The sequence below is a fragment of the Condylura cristata genome, unplaced genomic scaffold (genome assembly GCF_000260355.1).
Source record: "Condylura cristata isolate star-nosed mole 26May11 unplaced genomic scaffold, ConCri1.0 scaffold00011, whole genome shotgun sequence".
NCBI lineage: Eukaryota > Metazoa > Chordata > Mammalia > Eulipotyphla > Talpidae > Condylura > Condylura cristata.
The window spans coordinates 18,579,865-18,599,010 of NW_004567112.1; the positions used below are offsets into that span (position 1 = coordinate 18,579,865).

Sequence of the window (19,146 nt, forward strand, 5' to 3'; positions counted from 1 at the left end):
AAGGCACTGATTTTAAGGTACTTGTGTACCCGATGGAATACTATTCAGCAATCAAAAAGGTAAATTCATGCCATTTGCAGCAACATGGATGGAGCTGGAAGGGATTATGCTCAGTGAAATAAGCCAAAAGGAAAAAGAGAAAGATCGAATGGTATCACTTAAAGGAGGAACATAGGGGAAACAAATAAGGGATCAGGGGGAAAATAACAATAATAGTAAATAAAAAACCAAAATTAGCAGGCAACCATAAATCAGAGACATTCTCTAAAGGAGGCAGTGGGATCAAAACAGGGGAGGGAAGAGCACGAGGGACAATGGGGATGGTTCAGGGGTGAATTGGTGCAGCAGTGTACTTCCTCGATCTGCCTGTTCTGCTCCCCATTCTGTGTCTGGTGAGTACTCTCACAGCTTCTGCACCTCTGGCCTGTACCCCAGTTCTGTGTGCATAAAAACAATCACAAACCTGCAAAATGTTTTTCCTAAGTGACTGCATCACTTCACATTCTCATTAACAGATGAGGGTTCCAATCTCCCCCTATTTTTTGACAATATGTGATTATGTCTTTTTGATTATAGCCATTCTAAGGGCGATGAGATGACATCTCATTGTGGTTTTAAGGTGGATTTCCCCAATGACCAATGAGGCTGACCATCTTTAAGTGTGCTTACTAGCTATTCACATACCGACTTTGGTGAAAAGTCTATTCCAATATTTTGGCCAATTTCTATTTGACTTGTTTGATACTGTGTTATAAGAGTTCTCTATGCGTGCTGGTCAGTCACACATGCTTGTTTATTTTTAAAAATTTTTTCAAAGTTACCTATTGAGGAGAGAAGGGACAAAACAGATCTGTGCTTCAGAAATCAAGTCTGACAGTGTCATATGGGATGTACATTTTTCATCTCAGTTGGAATCCCCGTGGATTTCCCACCGCAAATTCACCCGGGTGCCATCACCATAGTCCTGAGCGCTCTTCCCGCCCCAGGTTTGAGCTTATTCCCCACTCCACCCCCGTAGAAAGAATGTCAAAAGAGCTCAGTTTTTTAAAAATCTCCTTCTATTGTCATAGAGGGAACGCACATCGGCCAAGTTTCTCAGGATTCTCTGGGAACCAAAGGGTTATAAGCAGCTATTTATTGAAGCCTGTTTACAGGTCAGTTAATCAGTAAGCGGGAATCAGTGAAACGACCCAATCTGTGGAAGTGCAAAGCCCTTTCAAATGGTTTTCCTGGACTAGGAGAGGCAGAGCCATGGGGGAGGCGAGACCAGGGGCGATTTCCCAGCCACGCGAGTGATTTCCAGCTTCGGAAGGGACGGGACGGTCTGCACGTCCTTCCCCGCTGCCGTCCGTCACACTGGTGTGTACTGGTGGGAAACTGGGACGAGCTGGTTCGTGGCCCCTGGATTTTGACTGGCCACAAGGAGAGGCCAGGAGTTGGGGAGAGGTGGGAGCCGTTTCAGTGAGTCTCTCTGAAAAAACTCCGCAAGATGCCAGGCCTGCTCTCAACCTTCCTCCACCTCCTCCTTCTCTTGAAGTTGGCTGCCCCCGTGACCTTCCGCCACCGCCGTTACGACGACCTCGTGCGGACGCTGTACAAGGTGCACAACGAGTGCCCCTCTGTCACGCGGGTCTACACCATCGGGCGCAGCGTGAAAGGGCGACACCTTTACGTCCTGGAATTCAGCGACTACCCTGGAGTCCACGAGCCCTGTAAGCCCGGGCAGTTGTTGTAGTTTGTGGGGTAGGACGCTTCCCTTGCAAAGCCAGTAATGGGGTGGTTTCTGGGAAGGCCCACGGACCCTCCCCTGTAAAGGAGCGAGCTTCCCCCCGGTCTGGCTTCGAGCTTCCTCAGCACGCAGCCTGCTCTGCCCCGGGGGACCTGTCAGCACAATTCAGGCCCCAATTTCTTCCTCCTTCTGAGGTTCTGTTTGCTCAAGACCTAATGACGAAAGGTGAATCTCCTTTGCTCCCATCCCATTCTCCTTCCTTCCCTCCTCTATCCTTTCTCTCTTGCTATTACTCAGAGGCAGAAACATTAGTCCTGCCAAGAAACTTAGAAGGGTTTAGGAAAATGTCTTTGGGAAATGACTGTGATCCTATGGTATCTTGGAGAGAGCTTGAAGTCTAGGGTACTTGTTTTATCTATTGGGTTATTTTTTATTCACTTGTTTCTATTATAAAATCAATTCATGTTTGGATTAAAATTAGAAATTCAATGAAGTTTAAAAAAAAAAAAACACCGCAATCCCACTATTCCCAGTAGCCCCAGATGACCACTGTTAACATACTGTATATTCTTCTTTTTATAGATTTATTTATTTATGCATACAAGAACCGGGTGTAGGCCAGAGGCAGGGGGAGGGGGCGAGAGGATTCACCTGAGACAGAGGTGGGGAGCATGACAGACGGATCTACTGAAAGACACTGCTGAGGGGAGCAGCAGGCAAGACAGGAGAGGTCTGCTGCGCCATGTGGGTCACCTCCCTGGCCAGGGATCGAACTTGTGCTGTAGTGGTTGCTGATAGCTTCATAGTAGTGAGACTTTAACCCCTGCACCATCAGGGAGGCTCCATATTGAGGTATATTCTTCTAGACCCTTTTCTAAGCATATTTAAATTCCCATTAGACAACATTTTAAAAAATAATATAATAGTTTATTTTGTGCCTTTTTCCATCTTAGTTGCAATCCTCATGGGCTTTCCATCACCACAGTCCAATACACTTCCCTCCCCTCCCATTTTTGATCCCATTCCCCACTCCAACCCTGTAAAATGTTAGACCACATTTTTAAAATAAAAATGGGATCACATTAACTGCTCTTCTCATTCACAGTATTATGTAACATCCAAATCTGCAAATGTTGATCTACATCATCCTATTTCGGTTGTTTAATTTTCCAACTGTTTCTGTATCGATGGACATTTACGTTGCCTCTAATTTCTCACTGCTTTACTTACAATGCGTGTGACATTCATGTTATGTCAGTTTCTCCTTCAAAATGTCAGCTTCAAATCTTTCTTTTCCTACCCCTTCCACACCGCCCAGCCTAGCCCAAACACCACCACAACCTCCCCAAAGTGTTACACAAGATTCCGAACTAGTCTCCTAACTTCTAAATGCTACCAGGCTCTGAAACTTCCATTTAGGACACAGATGCCAGAGTCATTTTCCTGAATATTGATATCATCTCACTCCACTGCTTAAAAACTTTCATGGACAACCACACACCTGGGGAATTCTGCCCATGGCAGCTTCAGAATGTTATATGGCCAGTGAGATGGCAGGGCAGTGAGGGGAGTCGGGAAGGCCATGTAATGAAGTGAGGTCCCGGGCCTTGCTCGGAAGCTGTACTTCCACAGCAAGACCCTGCATTTGCTCAGGGTGGGTGTGCATCGTGGGAGCCAAGTGCATGCAGTGGGTGTGTCTGGACCTTAGAGTTAGCAGCTCACTCCATGCCCCTTTCCAACACCCAAGGCCTTCCCTGAAGTCTTCTAGCCTCCACCTATCCCTCTTTTCTCTGCCGCCTTCCAACTTAGCGGGCCAGTCCTTACATTTGATGGTCATTCATTCAACAGACATAACTGATTGTCTGCTAGAGGTAAGCGCTTTTGTGGATTGTGAATATACGAGAGAATAAAGCAAAAAGCCTGCCCACAGGCTCCTCATTCTAGTGGGGTAAGATTGGCAATGAATGTGTGAGTGAATTTCAACTAAGTGCAAAAATATTATTGCAGATAAAAATAAGCCAGGAAAGAGAGACAAGCAATATGCAGGTGGTTGTGGACTGAGTGGGGAAGTGGGTGCTCCTTAAGAAAGGCTTCTCTCTCAAGGGTGGGCGGCCGCCTGTGGATGGGGAGAAAGCATAGCAAGCAGAGGGAAGAGCAGGGGCCTGCCCCTGCATGCATGAGGCAGAGCAAAGAGGCTCCTGAGCCTCCAGCAGAGAGGGCCACACAGGTGAGACCACACGGGCGCTCACGTGTGCTCTTGCTCTTTGCAAAGGTTCTGGCTTCTACTTTGAGTGAAATGAGACGGTGGAGGATTTGGGGCAGAAGAGTGACAGGATCTGCTTTAACTTTTAAAATATCACTCAGAACAAGTCTCAGCAAACCATAGCCCGTTTTGGTAAATAAAGTTTTACTGAAACAGTCATGCCCACTTAGTTTTGAATTGTCTGTGTGTTTTTGCTGGAAAAGTTGAATAACTATGATAGAGTTAGTAGTCCACAAAACCAAAAGCCTTTATTATGTATGACTTAATAAAAAGTTTGCCAACCCCTGACTCAAGAGAATGGACTGTGCAGATGCACAGAGTTCAAGTAGGAGATTTATTTGAATAATTCATGCATGTGACTGTGGGGATTTGAACCGAAAGGATAGCAGTGATGTTATTCTTGATAAATTGAAATGAGACAAAAGAAACTAACACTGAACACCCGCAAAAGTGCAGGTTCCATAGAGCAGTGGTTCCCAGACTTCTGGATTTCAAAGCAAAGTTTTTAGTTTTAAATTTAATAAATGAAAGGGATTGGAAAGGACTAAATAGATTTCCCACTTTTTATTTTGCTAAACAGGGTTGTTGAAGAATAATTCCTGCCATTTGCAATCTGTATTCTTTCCTAAAAGAAGTATCACTGTAACACCAATAAAAGTAAGAAAGACCTGATCTAAGGATTAAGGATGAGGACTAAGGATTTAGCGGTACACATTATTGAAACCCACTATCTGATCCTGTGGCTTACAGACAATCTTTTGGGGAAGACTGCTATAGGTGTTCTAAGATAATTAACAATGGATGGTAGGCTGAAGAAAATTAAAAATTGCAAAGGACATAAAATACAAAGTACGGTTTCGGTAAAGAAATAAGATGTACAAAAAATCAGGTAAAACCCAGCAGAAGGTGGGAATTCAAAGTTCAACAGAGTTTACTTCCGCAGGGAGAACTCAACATTTGAACTGAGCCAAGGAGGATGCTGAGAGTTTGGGAATTTGGAGATGGGGAGGTAGAGAAGGAAACAGCCTGAGAGGCAGGCGAGTGTGGGTGAGGGAAAGGCTCTGGTAGGAGTCTTCTTGTCCTTTTTACAAGAGAGCAAGATGGTTTTCTTCAAATGGTTCTAGAGGCTCTTTCATCACCTCAGTTCTTCGGTGGAACAGTTAACAGAGAGAAGACATACTCAGACTCCTTCCTATGCTGTGCCTCAAGACATCCCTATCTTAGATATGAAGAAGAGATTTTAGTTTCCTGAATACCAAGAAAATGTAGCTTCCCATTGCCATGACGAGGGACTGTTCTACTAGAACCTAAGTACTTGGTGAGGGCAGGTTTGAGGAAACACGGTTCCTACCCTGTAGAGGTGGTCTCTACCCTGTAGAGGTGGTCTCTGAGAGCCAGCCAGCCAGCCAGCCAGCAGCCAGTCACAGAGATGTTACCAGCCTCTGGCTTGCATCATATTCATCAACTGGGTGGCTGCCAAGAAGTTACTTGACCTCTTTTGTCTCTAGAACCCTCCTCCTGAAGCTAACCAGGCCTCCCTTCCAGGCTAGCAATAGTTAGCATAAATACCTGCTACACAATAGAGCTTCTATAGGCGGTAGGATTATCCCTGACATGACTTTTTGCAGTATTTGCACTTGCAGATTGTTCGAAAGGGCGTTGGGATTCTTGGAAAAGACCCAAAGGAAGCTTAAGATTTTCTTTCAGTCGTTACTGGTAAAAAAGAGGAGGGGTTCTGTCTCTTGCAAGTGAGGAGCCAGTTGTACCCCCAGCTTGCCCCACCGTTTACCGTCGGGCGTGTGTGTTTCTCCACTTGCAGTGGAGCCGGAGTTCAAGTATGTGGGGAACATGCACGGCAACGAGGTGCTGGGCCGTGAGCTGCTGCTGCAGTTGTCAGAGTTTCTGTGCGAGGAATTCCGCAACCACAACCCGCGCATCATGCAGCTGCTGGAGAGCACCCGCATCCACATCCTGCCGTCCATGAACCCCGACGGCTACGAGGTGGCGGCCGAGCAGGTACGGCCCCGGGAGAAGGCCTGCAGGGGATGAGGCCGAAATGGGTCATTAAGTCAAAGGCGTGGACTCTGCGTCCGCGACATGGACAGTAAAGTAACAGAGCAAGAACTCTAGGTCCAGCCCAGGAGCAATGGCTACGGTCTGGCTCTGAACCTCGGCTCCTTCCACTCCTTTCCTGCCATGTCCTGGTTTTATTATGGGGCTCCCCAGGGCTGTGGCTGTGGCAACACTTTGTGAACTCTCCAGCGTGAAGGAATATTGCCAAAGAGACCGCTTTCCCTGGCAGTTAGCGTCCAACCCTGTGGACTGTGCTCCCGCCCACATCCTCTTCTATTTGCATTTGGAAGGTAAATTTCAGGAGGACAAGCTTTTCCCAGAATTAGGCGCAGGGTTAATTCTGGATGCTTTATTACATCTCTGTAGGATTTTTCCTCTCTACTGCGGTGGTCCTCGGTTTTTTGTAAATCTTTAAGAGTTTCATTTGCAGAAGATATGTTTAAAAGTGGCATATGGGCATTTACTTTATTCCCAAGATAAACCGAAAATGCCAGCATGCCTAAGGTGACATAAGTAATTCTTTTGAGGCTATATCAGAGTGGGTGGAGAGTTTTGAAATAAGGATTCTCGGATTTCCCCTGACTTTGCCCCACCCCAGAACCTACTCAATTAGAATTTTCAAGGGTAAAAGGAAGGTATTTGCCTTACATGTGAATATGTTCTCTTAAAAGTAATCTTCAAACATGGTTTCCTTTGAATTTGGGAGAATGGCTTTAAATTAAAGGGTTTTTTAAATTTTTTAATCTGAAAATATATTTGGGGTGGTCTGGAAAATTTTTTCATTTTAAAAACTATAGGTCACTAATTTTACATTAATTTTTTTTATTATGATAGTTTATTTTTACATCATTTTGTGCCTTTTCCCATCTCGGTTTTAATCCCTGTGGGGTTCCCATCACCAGTTCACCTGTGTGCCATCACCAGAGTCCCATGCACTCCCCATTTTTGATCCCATTTCCCACTCCACCCCGGTAAAATGTCTCTGGTATATAGTTGTTCATTATTATTATTTTCCCCCCGGTCCTTTATGCTCCTTGTATGAGTGAAGCCATCCGGTATTTTTCTTTACATTAATTTGAAAAAAAAAGTATTGTGGTAAGAATACTTATGATGATCTACCCTTTAAACACAGGTGATCTCTGAAATTTATCCATTCTGCTCAATTCAAACTTTATCCACAGAGATTAGTAACACCCTTTAGACAGTCCTAGTCCGGGCAACTGCCTCCCAGCCCCTGGCAACCATCCTTCATGAATCTGACCACCATGTCCCATAAGAGTAAAACCATGACATATCTGTCCTTCCATGACCTGCCCAACCCAAGCATATTTTTTTTTAAAGATTTATTTATTTGTGCATACAGAGCTGGGGTACAGGCCAGAGGCTCAGGGGCGGCGAGAGGCTTCTCCAGAGACAGAGTGGGGAGCAGAGCAGGCAGATGGATGAGGTACACTGCTGAGGGGAGCAGTGAGCGGGTCAGGAGAGGTCTGCCACGCCATGTGGTCACCTCCAGGGCAGGCGGGAATCGAACTCATGCAGAAGCGGCTTTAGATTCTCAGTGCAGTGCTTTAACCCGCTGCGCCACCAGGGAGGGCCCCAACCCAAGCATATTTTAAACCTCCTTGAGAATAGGGCCAGGCTGTGGACAGGAGCAGTGAATGTAGCCAGTATGTTGAATCAAACATAAAGCTGACCCTTGCCATAAATCTCAACTTTCTGCTGGCATGATTCAGCCAACAAACCATCTCTGGGGAACCAGTCACCTCTGTTCACCTGCTGTGTGCTTGCTCAGAGGGAGCAGATCTTGAGCCTGAACCCAAGAGAGGACTCATCAGGGGCTCAAACTCCTAGAGCTACCTGCTATACCAGAGGAAAACTGTCTGCGAGGTTGTAATGCAGGGAAGACCTCCCTGGCCACCAAACTTTAAAGCTACTGTAGGTAAGGCAGAATAACACCAATAAAAGATGTTTGCATCCTAATACCTAATTTCTAGAACCTGTGAAGAGCTGACTTTATATGGCAAAGGGGAAATAGGATACAAATGGGATTATTTGCCAATTGGGTTGCTAATCAACTGCTCATAAAATACCATGAATTATTTGGGTGGGTGCAGTGTGATTAGCCACAAGGGAGGGATCTCAGGAACATTGTGCCAAATATGTAATGTTATGATCCCATGTGTATGAAATGTCAAAAAAAAAAAAAAGGGTAGCTCTGTAGTGACAAAAATGATCATTTAGGCTGAAGTAAAAATGAGGCTTGAATGTAAATGGGCCTGAGGTTTCTTTTTTAGGGTGATAGAAATATCTTAAGCAGATTGTGGAGATGGTGGTACAACTCTGTGATCAGACTAAAATGAACTAAAACTGGAAAATTTTATGCTGTCGTATCTCAAAAAAACTTTAAATAGGGGACTTGCATTATCTTAAAGTACCCTACTCATACTTCCAGCTTCTCCCAGGATCCCAACCTCCAGCCCACAGTCCAAGGGAAACTTGAACTGTATCACTGGGACTTTGGATAAGAGAGAGAAAGCTAACACCTGAAAGGAGCGAGAGAGTGCTCTTTAACTACAGATCTGAAACCTTCATTTTTCCTCTTTTCACTTTCCCCTGAGGGCCCAGATATTTCTGGCTATCTAGTCGGCAGGAACAATGCAAATGGAGTAGACTTGAACCGAAACTTCCCCGACCTCAATACCTACATCTACTACAATGATAAGTATGGAGGCCCCAATCATCACTTGCCGCTGCCAGACAACTGGAAGAGTCAGGTATGAGAAAAACTCACACACCCTGGAATCCGCATCTGGAATTTCTCCTAGCACTGTCCACATCCACCAAGCAAGCAGGAATTAGGCATCAATGCAATTCTGTATTCATTTGTCCAGATCAATAATAACTACATCTTAACCGGTGTATCACCTAGCTAGAGCCCTTCACAGAGCACAGATTCACGAAATGTTTGATGTTAGTGGTGATGGTGGGGAAGGTCAAAGTGATGTCAGAGTCGCAAGAACTTGGCAGTTTTACAGAATTTTTTCTTTGCCACATTGTTATTGATCAAAACACTGTGTGGTGCAGCCTCATGCAATGCTAGCCGCCCTTTAGAGACATTGCACTTATAAACTGAAAAATGATTTAAATTCTCACAGCTGATAGTTGATAGAATCAGGATTAAAGCCAAATGCTTTTGACCGAGCGTTCTTTCCACTGCCCTGCACTGTGTGCCATAGAGCTCTGGCATTCTATAGCAAAACCTCTTCCACTGATGAAGTGTGTGCTCACCAACAAGTAGGTGCAGAAAGAGGTTCAGAGAGACTCATGGGTTTAGTTCGTCCTCTTTCCTTTCTGTATGCCCCTGACTCCTTGACCATACACTGGTTGTCTCCCACTTTTCTAGAGGGTCCCCCTTTTGTGCTCCCAGCTCGCTCCCCAAGGCCTCGCTAATCTAAATGGTTTTACCTGCTGTGGGAGTAATACTACACTCACTAGCAGTATAACATCCTCGGGGCATTTCTACCACCTACTTCTCTGTCCGACGCAGAGAAGAATATCTAGTGTAGAGACTGGAGGCAGAAAAATGAAGTAGGTGTGAAGCTTTATACTGGGAGGTTTTTAGATGGAGCACTTTTTCCCCTTGGAAATGAAGCCAAGGTCTTGCTGGTAAGTGTAGATTCCAGGCAGCAACCATGTTCTCGGCTCAAGTAAATAGCAAATCTAAAAAAAAAAAAAAAAAAAAAAAGACTGTGCTAGTTAGCATAGCTAGCCAGAAAGTTATTAAACTTTCCAAATAAGGAAATTGAGCCAGTAGGAATTAGACTCCCCTAGGCATCTCCGTCTGAATCTTAGAAGAAAAAAAGTCAATGAAACATCGCTCCCAGTGGAGCAGTCTGGAGAGAGCGAGGGGTGGCAGGAAACTGGCCCTGTTCTCCTGGACCGAGTCTTAGGACACGGAGAGAAAACTGCCTCAAGTGATGGTACCCGTGGGGCTAGATCTACCCTCAGTAGGTGAGACTCATTCATGCAGCCTCCCTTGGGGAGGGAAAGCCAGGGACCTTTCCAGCTGACCCTGGGCCCAGTTAATTAACACATAATCTCGAAGCATATCCACCCCGAGAGGAGGGAAACCTCTGAGGACTGTAAATCATTTACTTGCCATGCAAGGCCGTGGCTGCCGTGGGTGCTGTCACCCCCAGCAGTACAGCATGCAGCAAGAGTTGCGCTTTCACCACTTAGCCAACTCTGTCTGATCCGTGTACACTCTGCCCAGCCCATGAGGCTTGTGTGTGCCACAGGAGATGTTCCACTGCCACTAAGATGCACTGGGTGGAGAGGGCGGGGAGAAGGAGTTGGAAACTATTACTACAAGCCAGTGTTTCCCATGTGTCCCAGAACCCCGAATTTCTCCCAAAACACTTCAGAAGGCACGAGACAGTGGGTGAACTAGAGCACCCCCTCCTTGTTCCCAGAGAGGCCAAGTTTCCTCTACGGGCATCTCCCCAGAGTGGTGCTTGGGTTACAGTCGAGGAACCCGCCCCAGCTCATCATCATGGCCCGAGGTCACTCTTCCTGTCACTCCTTCTGGAGGTATCTCGGCAGGTACCACCTTTGTCATGTCACACACAAATGTTTTTAGCTATTTTGTATATTGGGATTCTGCGTGACATTTCATTTTGAAAAAAGGTCTATCCATTTAATTTTTGGAACCAACAGACCAAAAGTCAAACTTCCCCTGTCGAGTTTTCTCGCCTCTGGTAGGACTGTTTCCCTCAGACGCGCCCTCTCCTCAGGCGCTTCCTGAAAGGCTTACTCAAAAGGCCACTTGGCACATCCTGGGCTAGCGTCATGCTGTGCTCTCTCCACAGGTGGAGCCCGAGACCCAGGCCGTGATCCAGTGGATCCGCTCCTTCAACTTCGTCCTATCGGCCAACCTCCACGGAGGAGCGGTGGTGGCCAATTACCCCTATGACAAGTCCCTGGAGCACCGGGTCCGGGGTTACCGCCGAACCGCCAACACCCCCACGCCCGATGACAAGCTTTTCCAGAAGGTGGGCAGGATGGGCGTCCAGCCAGAGGAATGTGGGGGTCAGAGAAAGAACACAAGTCCAGCCAGTAACACAGGACCCAGTAGAATGTGTCTACAAAAAATAACCGAGAACAGGGCTTGTTTACTAGGAAGGTGCAAGCTTGTTTTGTTTTGAGTTTTAAGCCACAAATTCATGAAAAAGTAAATCAGTAGAAAAACATTACAGTAGAGTTACTACAGTGCAAAACATACTTATGCTAATGATAAGCAAGAAGCGTGCCAGAGAGTAATAGTGCTACGAGTAAGTTAGTGCAGTCACTGTGAATTTTGGAGACTTTCTGGTACTACAGCTACTTTATGGACAGATAGGCCACACAGAGAAAAGGTTTACATAATAATTCAAAACAGCAACAATAAAGTTAACGGAAAATTATATTTTCTGGCATTTCTTAATAATTCATCAGTTAATTGCACAGAGAATGAGATCAGTCATTGCTTTGCAAAGCAAGTAGATTATTGTCTTTTCTTCCGTAGTAATATCATTTTGTACATTGTTATAAAACAGTAAAGAGAAAGAGCTATGGAGAGTCTGTGTCCATTTCTCTCCCTTCAATACAGCCCTCTTCCCAGCAAAGACTTACCTTACCTACTCCTTGATTTCTTTTACAAAACCCAGCTAGAAAATGGCACGCCTAAAGGGAGCTAATTCCTCACGTAGTGCCACGCCCACTTTGCACTTGAAGAAATATATCCCCCACATGGGAGAAAAATCAGCATACAGGTTCCCTAACTCCAGTCCGCTCTACCCCCATTCCCCCCCCACCCCCGCCGCCATCACCATCTATCCCTCCTGGTATCCCTTTCCTTCGCTGTTTCTCCTTAGGGGGTTTTCTGGCTTCACTGTACTTCGGAGTGTGAGCTTTGCTATATAAGTTGTGAACACTCATCATCTTGCTCCGCGTGTTTTCCTTTAGCTGGCCAAAGTTTACTCCTATGCACACGGATGGATGTACCAGGGCTGGAACTGTGGAGATTACTTCCCAGACGGCATCACCAATGGGGCTTCCTGGTATTCTCTCAGCAGGGGTAAGCTGTGTCCCACTGTAGCCAGTGCTGCAAGCTGAAGCAGGACTCGTGTCTCTTCCGAATGAGCATTTTTCTTTTCTTTTTGTTTAAAGATGTGCTTTTACTTATTTATGCATACAAGAACTGGGTGTAGTTCAAAGTTGCGGGGGTGAGAGGATTCCTCAAAGACAGAACGGGGACAGAACTGGCTGATCCCCTGAAATACACTGCTGAGAGGACCAAGGGGCAAGTCAGGAGACATCTGTGCACCATGTGGGTCAGCTCCCTGGCCGGGGATCCAACTTGCTCTGCAGTGACTGCTCATAGCCTGATAGCACTGAGACTTTAACCTCTCTGCCTTCCCTGAATGACCATTTTTCTCAGAGAAGCAGCACGCTGTTGTGCAGTATGCATTCAAGTAGCAATCTGAACATAAAGGTGTTAGCTTGGTATTTAATATCATTTTGTGATTCTTTTAAATGAAGGAAAGGACACTTTTGGTTCTTTAAAACTGATATATTATTTTAAAAAAGGAAAAAATAAACCCTCAAAAAAATCCCAACTAAAAAATAAAACAGGTGTATGTGTATGTTTTACACAAGAGGTTAGGGCACAGGAGAGCAATGCATTCAGACCTAGCTTAGTGAATTTTGGTCAGTGACAGACCACATGGCTGGCAGTGAGTGCCTCACGGGGCCAGCCAGCCAGCCCAGGTGTGTGGTGGGCTGTACCACTGAGGTTTGTGTAATTATATCCGGTCACCCTAATACCTCATTGCTCACTAAGTGATGTGTGGCTGTGATATAGTCAGTGGCTAAGTGTGTGGGCTCTGTGACCCTGAAATTAGCACCTGTGAACAGTCTAATATTAAGGTGCTATTCAGAAGCCGATTTTGGAAATGCTAAGAGGAACAAGAATTCAATTCACAAAATGAAAAAAAAGGTGGAGGATGGAGATAATAGCACAAACATGTATCAAAAGAGAAAACTAGAAAGAAAGGCATGTGAAGTGGTGGGTGGGGGAAGGCTTTTATGGAACAGACTATAAATGGGGCTCAAAAGTAGGGCAGAAGGTGATAGGGAGGTCTGGAGAAATGGTGGTTAAACAGAGTTGAGGTGGGGCCTGGGGTGGAAGTTGGCTGATAAAAGACTCTCGCCGCCTTCTTTCCCCAGGAATGCAAGACTTTAATTATCTCCACACCAACTGCTTTGAGATCACACTGGAGCTGAGCTGCGACAAATTTCCCCGCCAAGAAGAACTACAGCGCGAGTGGCTGGGTAATCGGGAAGCCCTGATCCAGTTCCTGGAACAGGTGAAATCCTGTTCCTTAACTTGCAGGTTACAGAGGAGAAGTGATTTTCTGATGGTGGGTTAGCTTTGGTGTGTGGTTCTGGTGGGAGTCTCGTAGAATCAAAGCTGACTCAGTACAGTCCTGTTTCGCTTACTACTGGGGCAGTGTTCTGAGAAATGCATCTTTGGGCAATTTTGCTGTTGTGCAAATGCCATCGAGTGTGACTACACAAACCCAGATGGTGTAGCTACCGCCCACCTAGGCTAGACGGTGTAGCCAGCAGGCACTCTCGTACACGCTGTTCAAATCATCCTCAGGCGAGGCTGGCCCCTAGAATAGATCTGGATCCTTCTGCCAGTGAAATTTAGTCATCCAACACGATTGAGCTAGACTGCCTGTCAGAAACTGCTGTAAATGAACGAGTATCCCTGCCCACGGGGACTTTACATTCCAGAGACTATTGTCTACATTGTCTAAAGGTAGACAGTACCAAAATAGCAAAATAAATTGTACAGCATGTTAAATGCAAAATGCTATGGAGAAGGCCTTGCAGAGATGACATTTAAACAACATACAGGAAGTGGGGAGAGAACTATGCAGATTTGGAAACGGGGAACCCTCCCCATGAGGAACAGCAAGTCCCAGCCACCCACGGCTGGAGAGGCCCTCAGTGCCAGCAGTCACCCAGCAGATGCAAGTCAAAATCGCGAGGAGATACCACCTCCTACTTTCTAGATGGCTGCTTTAAAAAAAAAATTTTTTTTTAATAATGACAGAAAATATCAAGTATTAGCAAGGATATGGGACAGTTAGAGCTTTTGTGCATTGTTAGTGGAATGTGTAGTGCCCACTCTGAAAAACGCAGTATAGGAAATCCTCAGAAAATTAAGACTTCCCTAGAATTCTGCAGTAACACCACTGGACATACACCCCAAAGAGCTGAAAGTAGGATCTCAAAAAGATATTCAGACATTATGTTCATGGCAGCAGCATTCACAAGAGCCAAAGGTCCCCTGGTGCATGAATGGGTAAACCTGTGGGGTCTATCCCCACCTTGGGGTAGTACTCAGCTCTTTGAAAGAGGGCAATTCTGGCACAGACTACAGCACGTGTGTACCCTGAGGGGTTATGATAAGTAAATTGAGCTTCACAGAAAGACAAACACTGTGGTTTCCCTTGTCTGTGGTACCGGGGTGGTTAGTCATATGGTAGAATAGCAAACAGAATGACAATTGCCAGGAACTGGGGCAGGACAAATGAGGAATGGCTTAATGGTGCAGTGTTCCAGTTCTGCAGGATGGAAAAGTGCTGGAGGTTGGCCATGCAACAGTGCGAATAACCTTAACACAGTTGTGCCAAACATTTATGACTGGTTAAGATGGAAACTTTTTGAAAGATTTATTTATGCATACAAGAACTGGGGTACAGGCTAGAGGTACTGGGGTGGAGTGAGGGTGAGAGGATTCACCAGAGACAGAGTGGGGAGCAGGCAGATGGACAATGCACACTGCTAAGGGGAGCAGCGGGGGAGACAGGAGAGGCCTGCGGTGCCAGGTGGGTCAGCTCCCTGGCCAACACGTGCTGCAGTGGCTGCTGGGAGCTTCATAGTGCTGTGCTTTAAGTCTTGCACCACCAGGGAGGCCCCAAGATAGAAACTTTTATGTTCATTTTATATTTTCACTATTGAAACCTTTTCTTCATTTAAAAAAAAAAAAAAAAAGGCCAGAACACAAGTGCGAGTGGAACAATCGTAAGAATAAGATGAGGTCAGTAGATGAGACCAGAGAGCCGGCTGAGGCTGGGGCTCTCTAGACCATCCCCAAACTTTAGTTTTGCTATGACCTGGATTTGGGACAGACAAATGACATGATTGAGTTAACTATTATAATAGGACCACTTTGCTCTATTGAGAGGAGATTATTGGGGATAGAGAGGTTCAGAAAGACCAGTTAAGGATCTATAAGGTAACGTTTATGAAGATCAAAGCAAAAGCACATGAGAAAGACTTTGAAGACTCTTAAACTCTGTGCAGATGCTTTAGGGTCCTAGCTGTAAGTTTTAGGGTCCTAGCTGTGAGCGATCACCTTTCTTTCCATAGGTGCACCAGGGCATCAAGGGAATGGTGCTAGATGAGAATTATAATAACCTCCCAGGCGCCGTCATTTCTGTCGATGGGATTAACCACGATGTCACTTCAGGTAGGCAACCACTCCTTGGGGGGTCAGAGGAAGCTTTCACCTCCTGGTGTTGTTCAGCATAACCAGGAGGCCAGTTTGCAAGACTAGCCCAGTTGGTGAGGACTCTGGGATGTGGGATTGGAGGGAGGTGGGCCAATAGAAATGGGGATGAATGATTTAAGAGATAAGAACCAGGAAGACATAAAAGTAATGTCTCTCTCAGCATGTAGGAGTCACTGCCTCATGTAATTTCTTCAGGGTCGTTTCTGGGTTGAGCTTATCAGTGGCTCACATACTGCAATAAAATGGGTTAGAAAAAGGAAAAAGACAAAAAATTTGTCATTTAGCCTTGTTCCTTGCTCAGGCATTTTACTACACCTCCTCCAAAGAAAAGTAGCAAGATTCATTCTAGGGCCTTACTGCAGGGCATGATGGTGGAGGCAGGTCTTATTGGGGCCAATTTGGAACCTTCTAGGAGACTGAATACTTCATGGCACAGCAGTATTGCAAACTGACCCAGACCAATTCAATCATGGACAATTTTTTGTTCTAGTTGCTGGTTGTCTTAGTTCTTCTTTTTTCTTTAAAGATGTATTTATTTATGCATATAGAACTGGGGTACAGGCCAGAGATGCAGGGGCGGCAAGAAGACTCAGCATAGACAGAGTGGGGAGAAGAACAGGCAGTTTGAGGAAGTACACTGCTGATGGGAGCAGTGGGCAAGACAGGAAAGGTCTGTTGTGCCATGGGGTCACCTCCAGGGCTGGGGATCGAACTTGCACTGAAGCAGCTACAGCCAGCTTGCAGTGCTGCATCCTTACCCGTTGCACCACAAGGGAAGGCCCTGTTTGTCTTATTTCTAATATTATATACCAAGAGTCTAGGAGGGTGAGATTTGCCTGCTCTTACAACTCCAATACCTGCAAGGCTCAGAAACATTTTACTACACAAACACTTTTTTAGCACACACGCATTTTACAATCTGTTTAAACAAATGAAATCTCACCTCTAAGGTGATTCCAACCTATCTTCCACGAAAGCTTAATTCAAGGCAAACTTCTGTAACTCACAGACGTCACACATCAGGAATCCTGCAACCCAGTGGCTGACCCAGAATTTTTAGGGTCCAGATCTAGGTCAGCTCTGAGAGAGGGATATCTGAAACATTCTAACCAATTAATATACATTGAACACCACTACTTTTCCTGCTAACTAATTTCCAATACTCATTATGCTAAACTAGCAAATTACTCATTTCATCAGTGAAAGAACTCTGCTAATTTTTCATTCTGCTATCAAGCAAAACATCAATGCTGATGAGGGAGAGATGTAGTTGATGCCCTCATTGCAGGGCATCTGGTGAGCTGACCAGTCCTGGATGTGAGCTCCCAATTAAAAAAATGGCAGCCCCTGGGGTATAAGCTAAGATATCTAACAGGTACATAATAACACACTGTCTTTAAGGTAAATTGCATACATTTACTAGGAGACAGAGAACTGTCCCTGGTCTGGGTCAGTTTGCAATACTGCTGTGCCATGAAATATCCTGTCTCCTGGAAAGTTCCAAGTTGGCCCCAACAAGATCTGCCTCCACCATCAATTTTACTCCTTATTTATTATCTATCCTATTTTGAATCTCATTTATTATTTCTATTATTGCTGTATACTTAAAAGAAAATTTAAAGGCATAGTCACAATTGATTCTAACGACATATGAAGTCGTTAGTCAAATGCTCTATCCCTGACATAGAGAAATTGACTTTCTGTTGACTTTTAGCTTCCCTTTAACACACTTTTGAAGATGGAAGAAAAAGAAGAGATAAGATTGTCAAAATTAGACCTTCAGTACTCATTTAACCAAGCCCTCCTACTCACTGTAAGATCTACACACATCCACACTGTGGACGGCTGCTTGTCGGCCCGGAGCCACCACGTACATCAGTGCAGGTTTTACACTGCGCAATGATACAGCTTTGCCAGAGTCACTCACTCAGTCTTTGCTGAAGTGTTCATAATTTCATCAAGCAGTCCAGTTCTCTTTCCAGTAGCTGTTTGTCAACAGTTTTGACTTTCGTCTAGAGAAATCTTTCCCCTGCTACTTCGGCCCATAATTTGCATTTCATTCGTCTTTCCCTAAGTAGAGACCATTTCTTCAGTGACTTTTTCAGGTGAAACACTCAATCTTTCTCTAAGTGACCCATTACTGGTCATGTGTTTGTTTTAAAATACAGGCTCTAAAATTACATTACTCTTGATGCAAAGTGCAGAAATGACTGGTTTTAGATCCTGACCAGCTTCATCTCACTGCTAAGGGAAATCAAGCTTGTGGTCAGCTGAACAATCAGGTTGCTTTTCATGTCAAGGCCCCACATGGGAGATTTCAGCAGCAGACTGAGCTTTGTCTGTGTTAACTCTTAGGAGGCCACGGCGACTACTTCCGGCTGCTGCTTCCGGGCACTTACCGCGTCACTGCCAGGGCGCCCGGGTATGACCCAGAGACTGTCAGTGTGATCGTGGGGCCTGCGGAGCCCACACAGGTGAGTTAGGCTGGCCTTTGCAGAGCTGTAAAGACCAGTTCGAGTCACAGTTGGAGTCACAGACCGCGGATTTCCTAGTTCTGACCTGAGCCCGAGACCTCCCAAAAGCAAAAGCATTGCTCGCATCAGCTCATTTTTGCACCTGACTCCTAATCTCCCTTCTGCTTCCTTTTGGCTCTTCTGTTTTCTTCCACTTAACATAGCACGATGATGAAAAGCTCTGTCTGATTCTCAATCTGATTCGTTTGTCCACAGACCGTGGACAAATCCTTAGTGGCTGCCCCCCTCAGTTTCTTCCTCTGTAAATTGGTGATGCCAGTAGCGCCTTCCTAAGAGGCTGGAGTGAGAAAGTGCTCACAAAGCGCCCAGGACCGTGCCAACTCCTGCAGCGAGCTCCCTAGCTACTTCGTAAGCTACTTTGTGAGTCTCAGCACCTGGCCTGGCGGCTTCCTGCTTCTGTGCCATCAGCCGGCCGCCGCCAGGTGGCACTGTCCCCTTCTGGTGGCTGTGTTTGCCACCTCAGCAGACAGCCAGCAGCTCTCCAGTCCTCCTCAACAGTCCACGGCTTTCTTTTTTTCTTTTCTTTTTTAAAAAAGATTTACTTGTGCATACAGAACTGGGGTACAGGCCAGAGGCTTAGGGGCGGTAAGAAGCCTCACCAGAGACAGAGCGGGGAGCAGAACAGACAGATCGACGAAGTACACTGCTGAGGGGAGCAGCGGGCGGGTCAGGAGAGGTCTGCAACGCCATGTGGTCACCTCCGGGGCAGGCGGGGATCGAACTCATGCAGAAGTGGCTTTAGCTTCTTAGTGCAGTGCTTTAACCTGCTGCGCCACCAGGGAGGGCCACCACGGCTTTCTTTTATAAGTATGATGGAGAGGGGGGAAAGAAAAACTTTTTTTCATCTATAGCCTGTCCACTTTCTAGCTTTGGCCATGTTGGATCCGGATCCAGCGCTAAAGGGGCCCAGCTGTCATGGACA

General features: G+C 45.8%; 1 protein-coding gene across 1 annotated transcript in view; it reads left to right on the forward strand.

Annotated features, from left to right (window-relative positions):
• Positions 1-1,489: 1,489 nt before the first annotated feature.
• The window catches only part of CPN1 (carboxypeptidase N, polypeptide 1), a 33,825-nt gene continuing 16,168 nt past the window's right edge, over positions 1,490-19,146 (forward strand). The window contains exons 1-8 of the mRNA XM_004681015.1: positions 1,490-1,712; positions 5,812-6,008; positions 8,684-8,839; positions 10,934-11,116; positions 12,069-12,180; positions 13,332-13,471; positions 15,549-15,648; positions 18,046-18,164. Coding sequence (XP_004681072.1) covers positions 1,490-1,712; positions 5,812-6,008; positions 8,684-8,839; positions 10,934-11,116; positions 12,069-12,180; positions 13,332-13,471; positions 15,549-15,648; positions 18,046-18,164 — 1,230 coding nt within the window. The remainder of the gene's footprint in view (positions 1,713-5,811; positions 6,009-8,683; positions 8,840-10,933; positions 11,117-12,068; positions 12,181-13,331; positions 13,472-15,548; positions 15,649-18,045; positions 18,165-19,146) is intronic.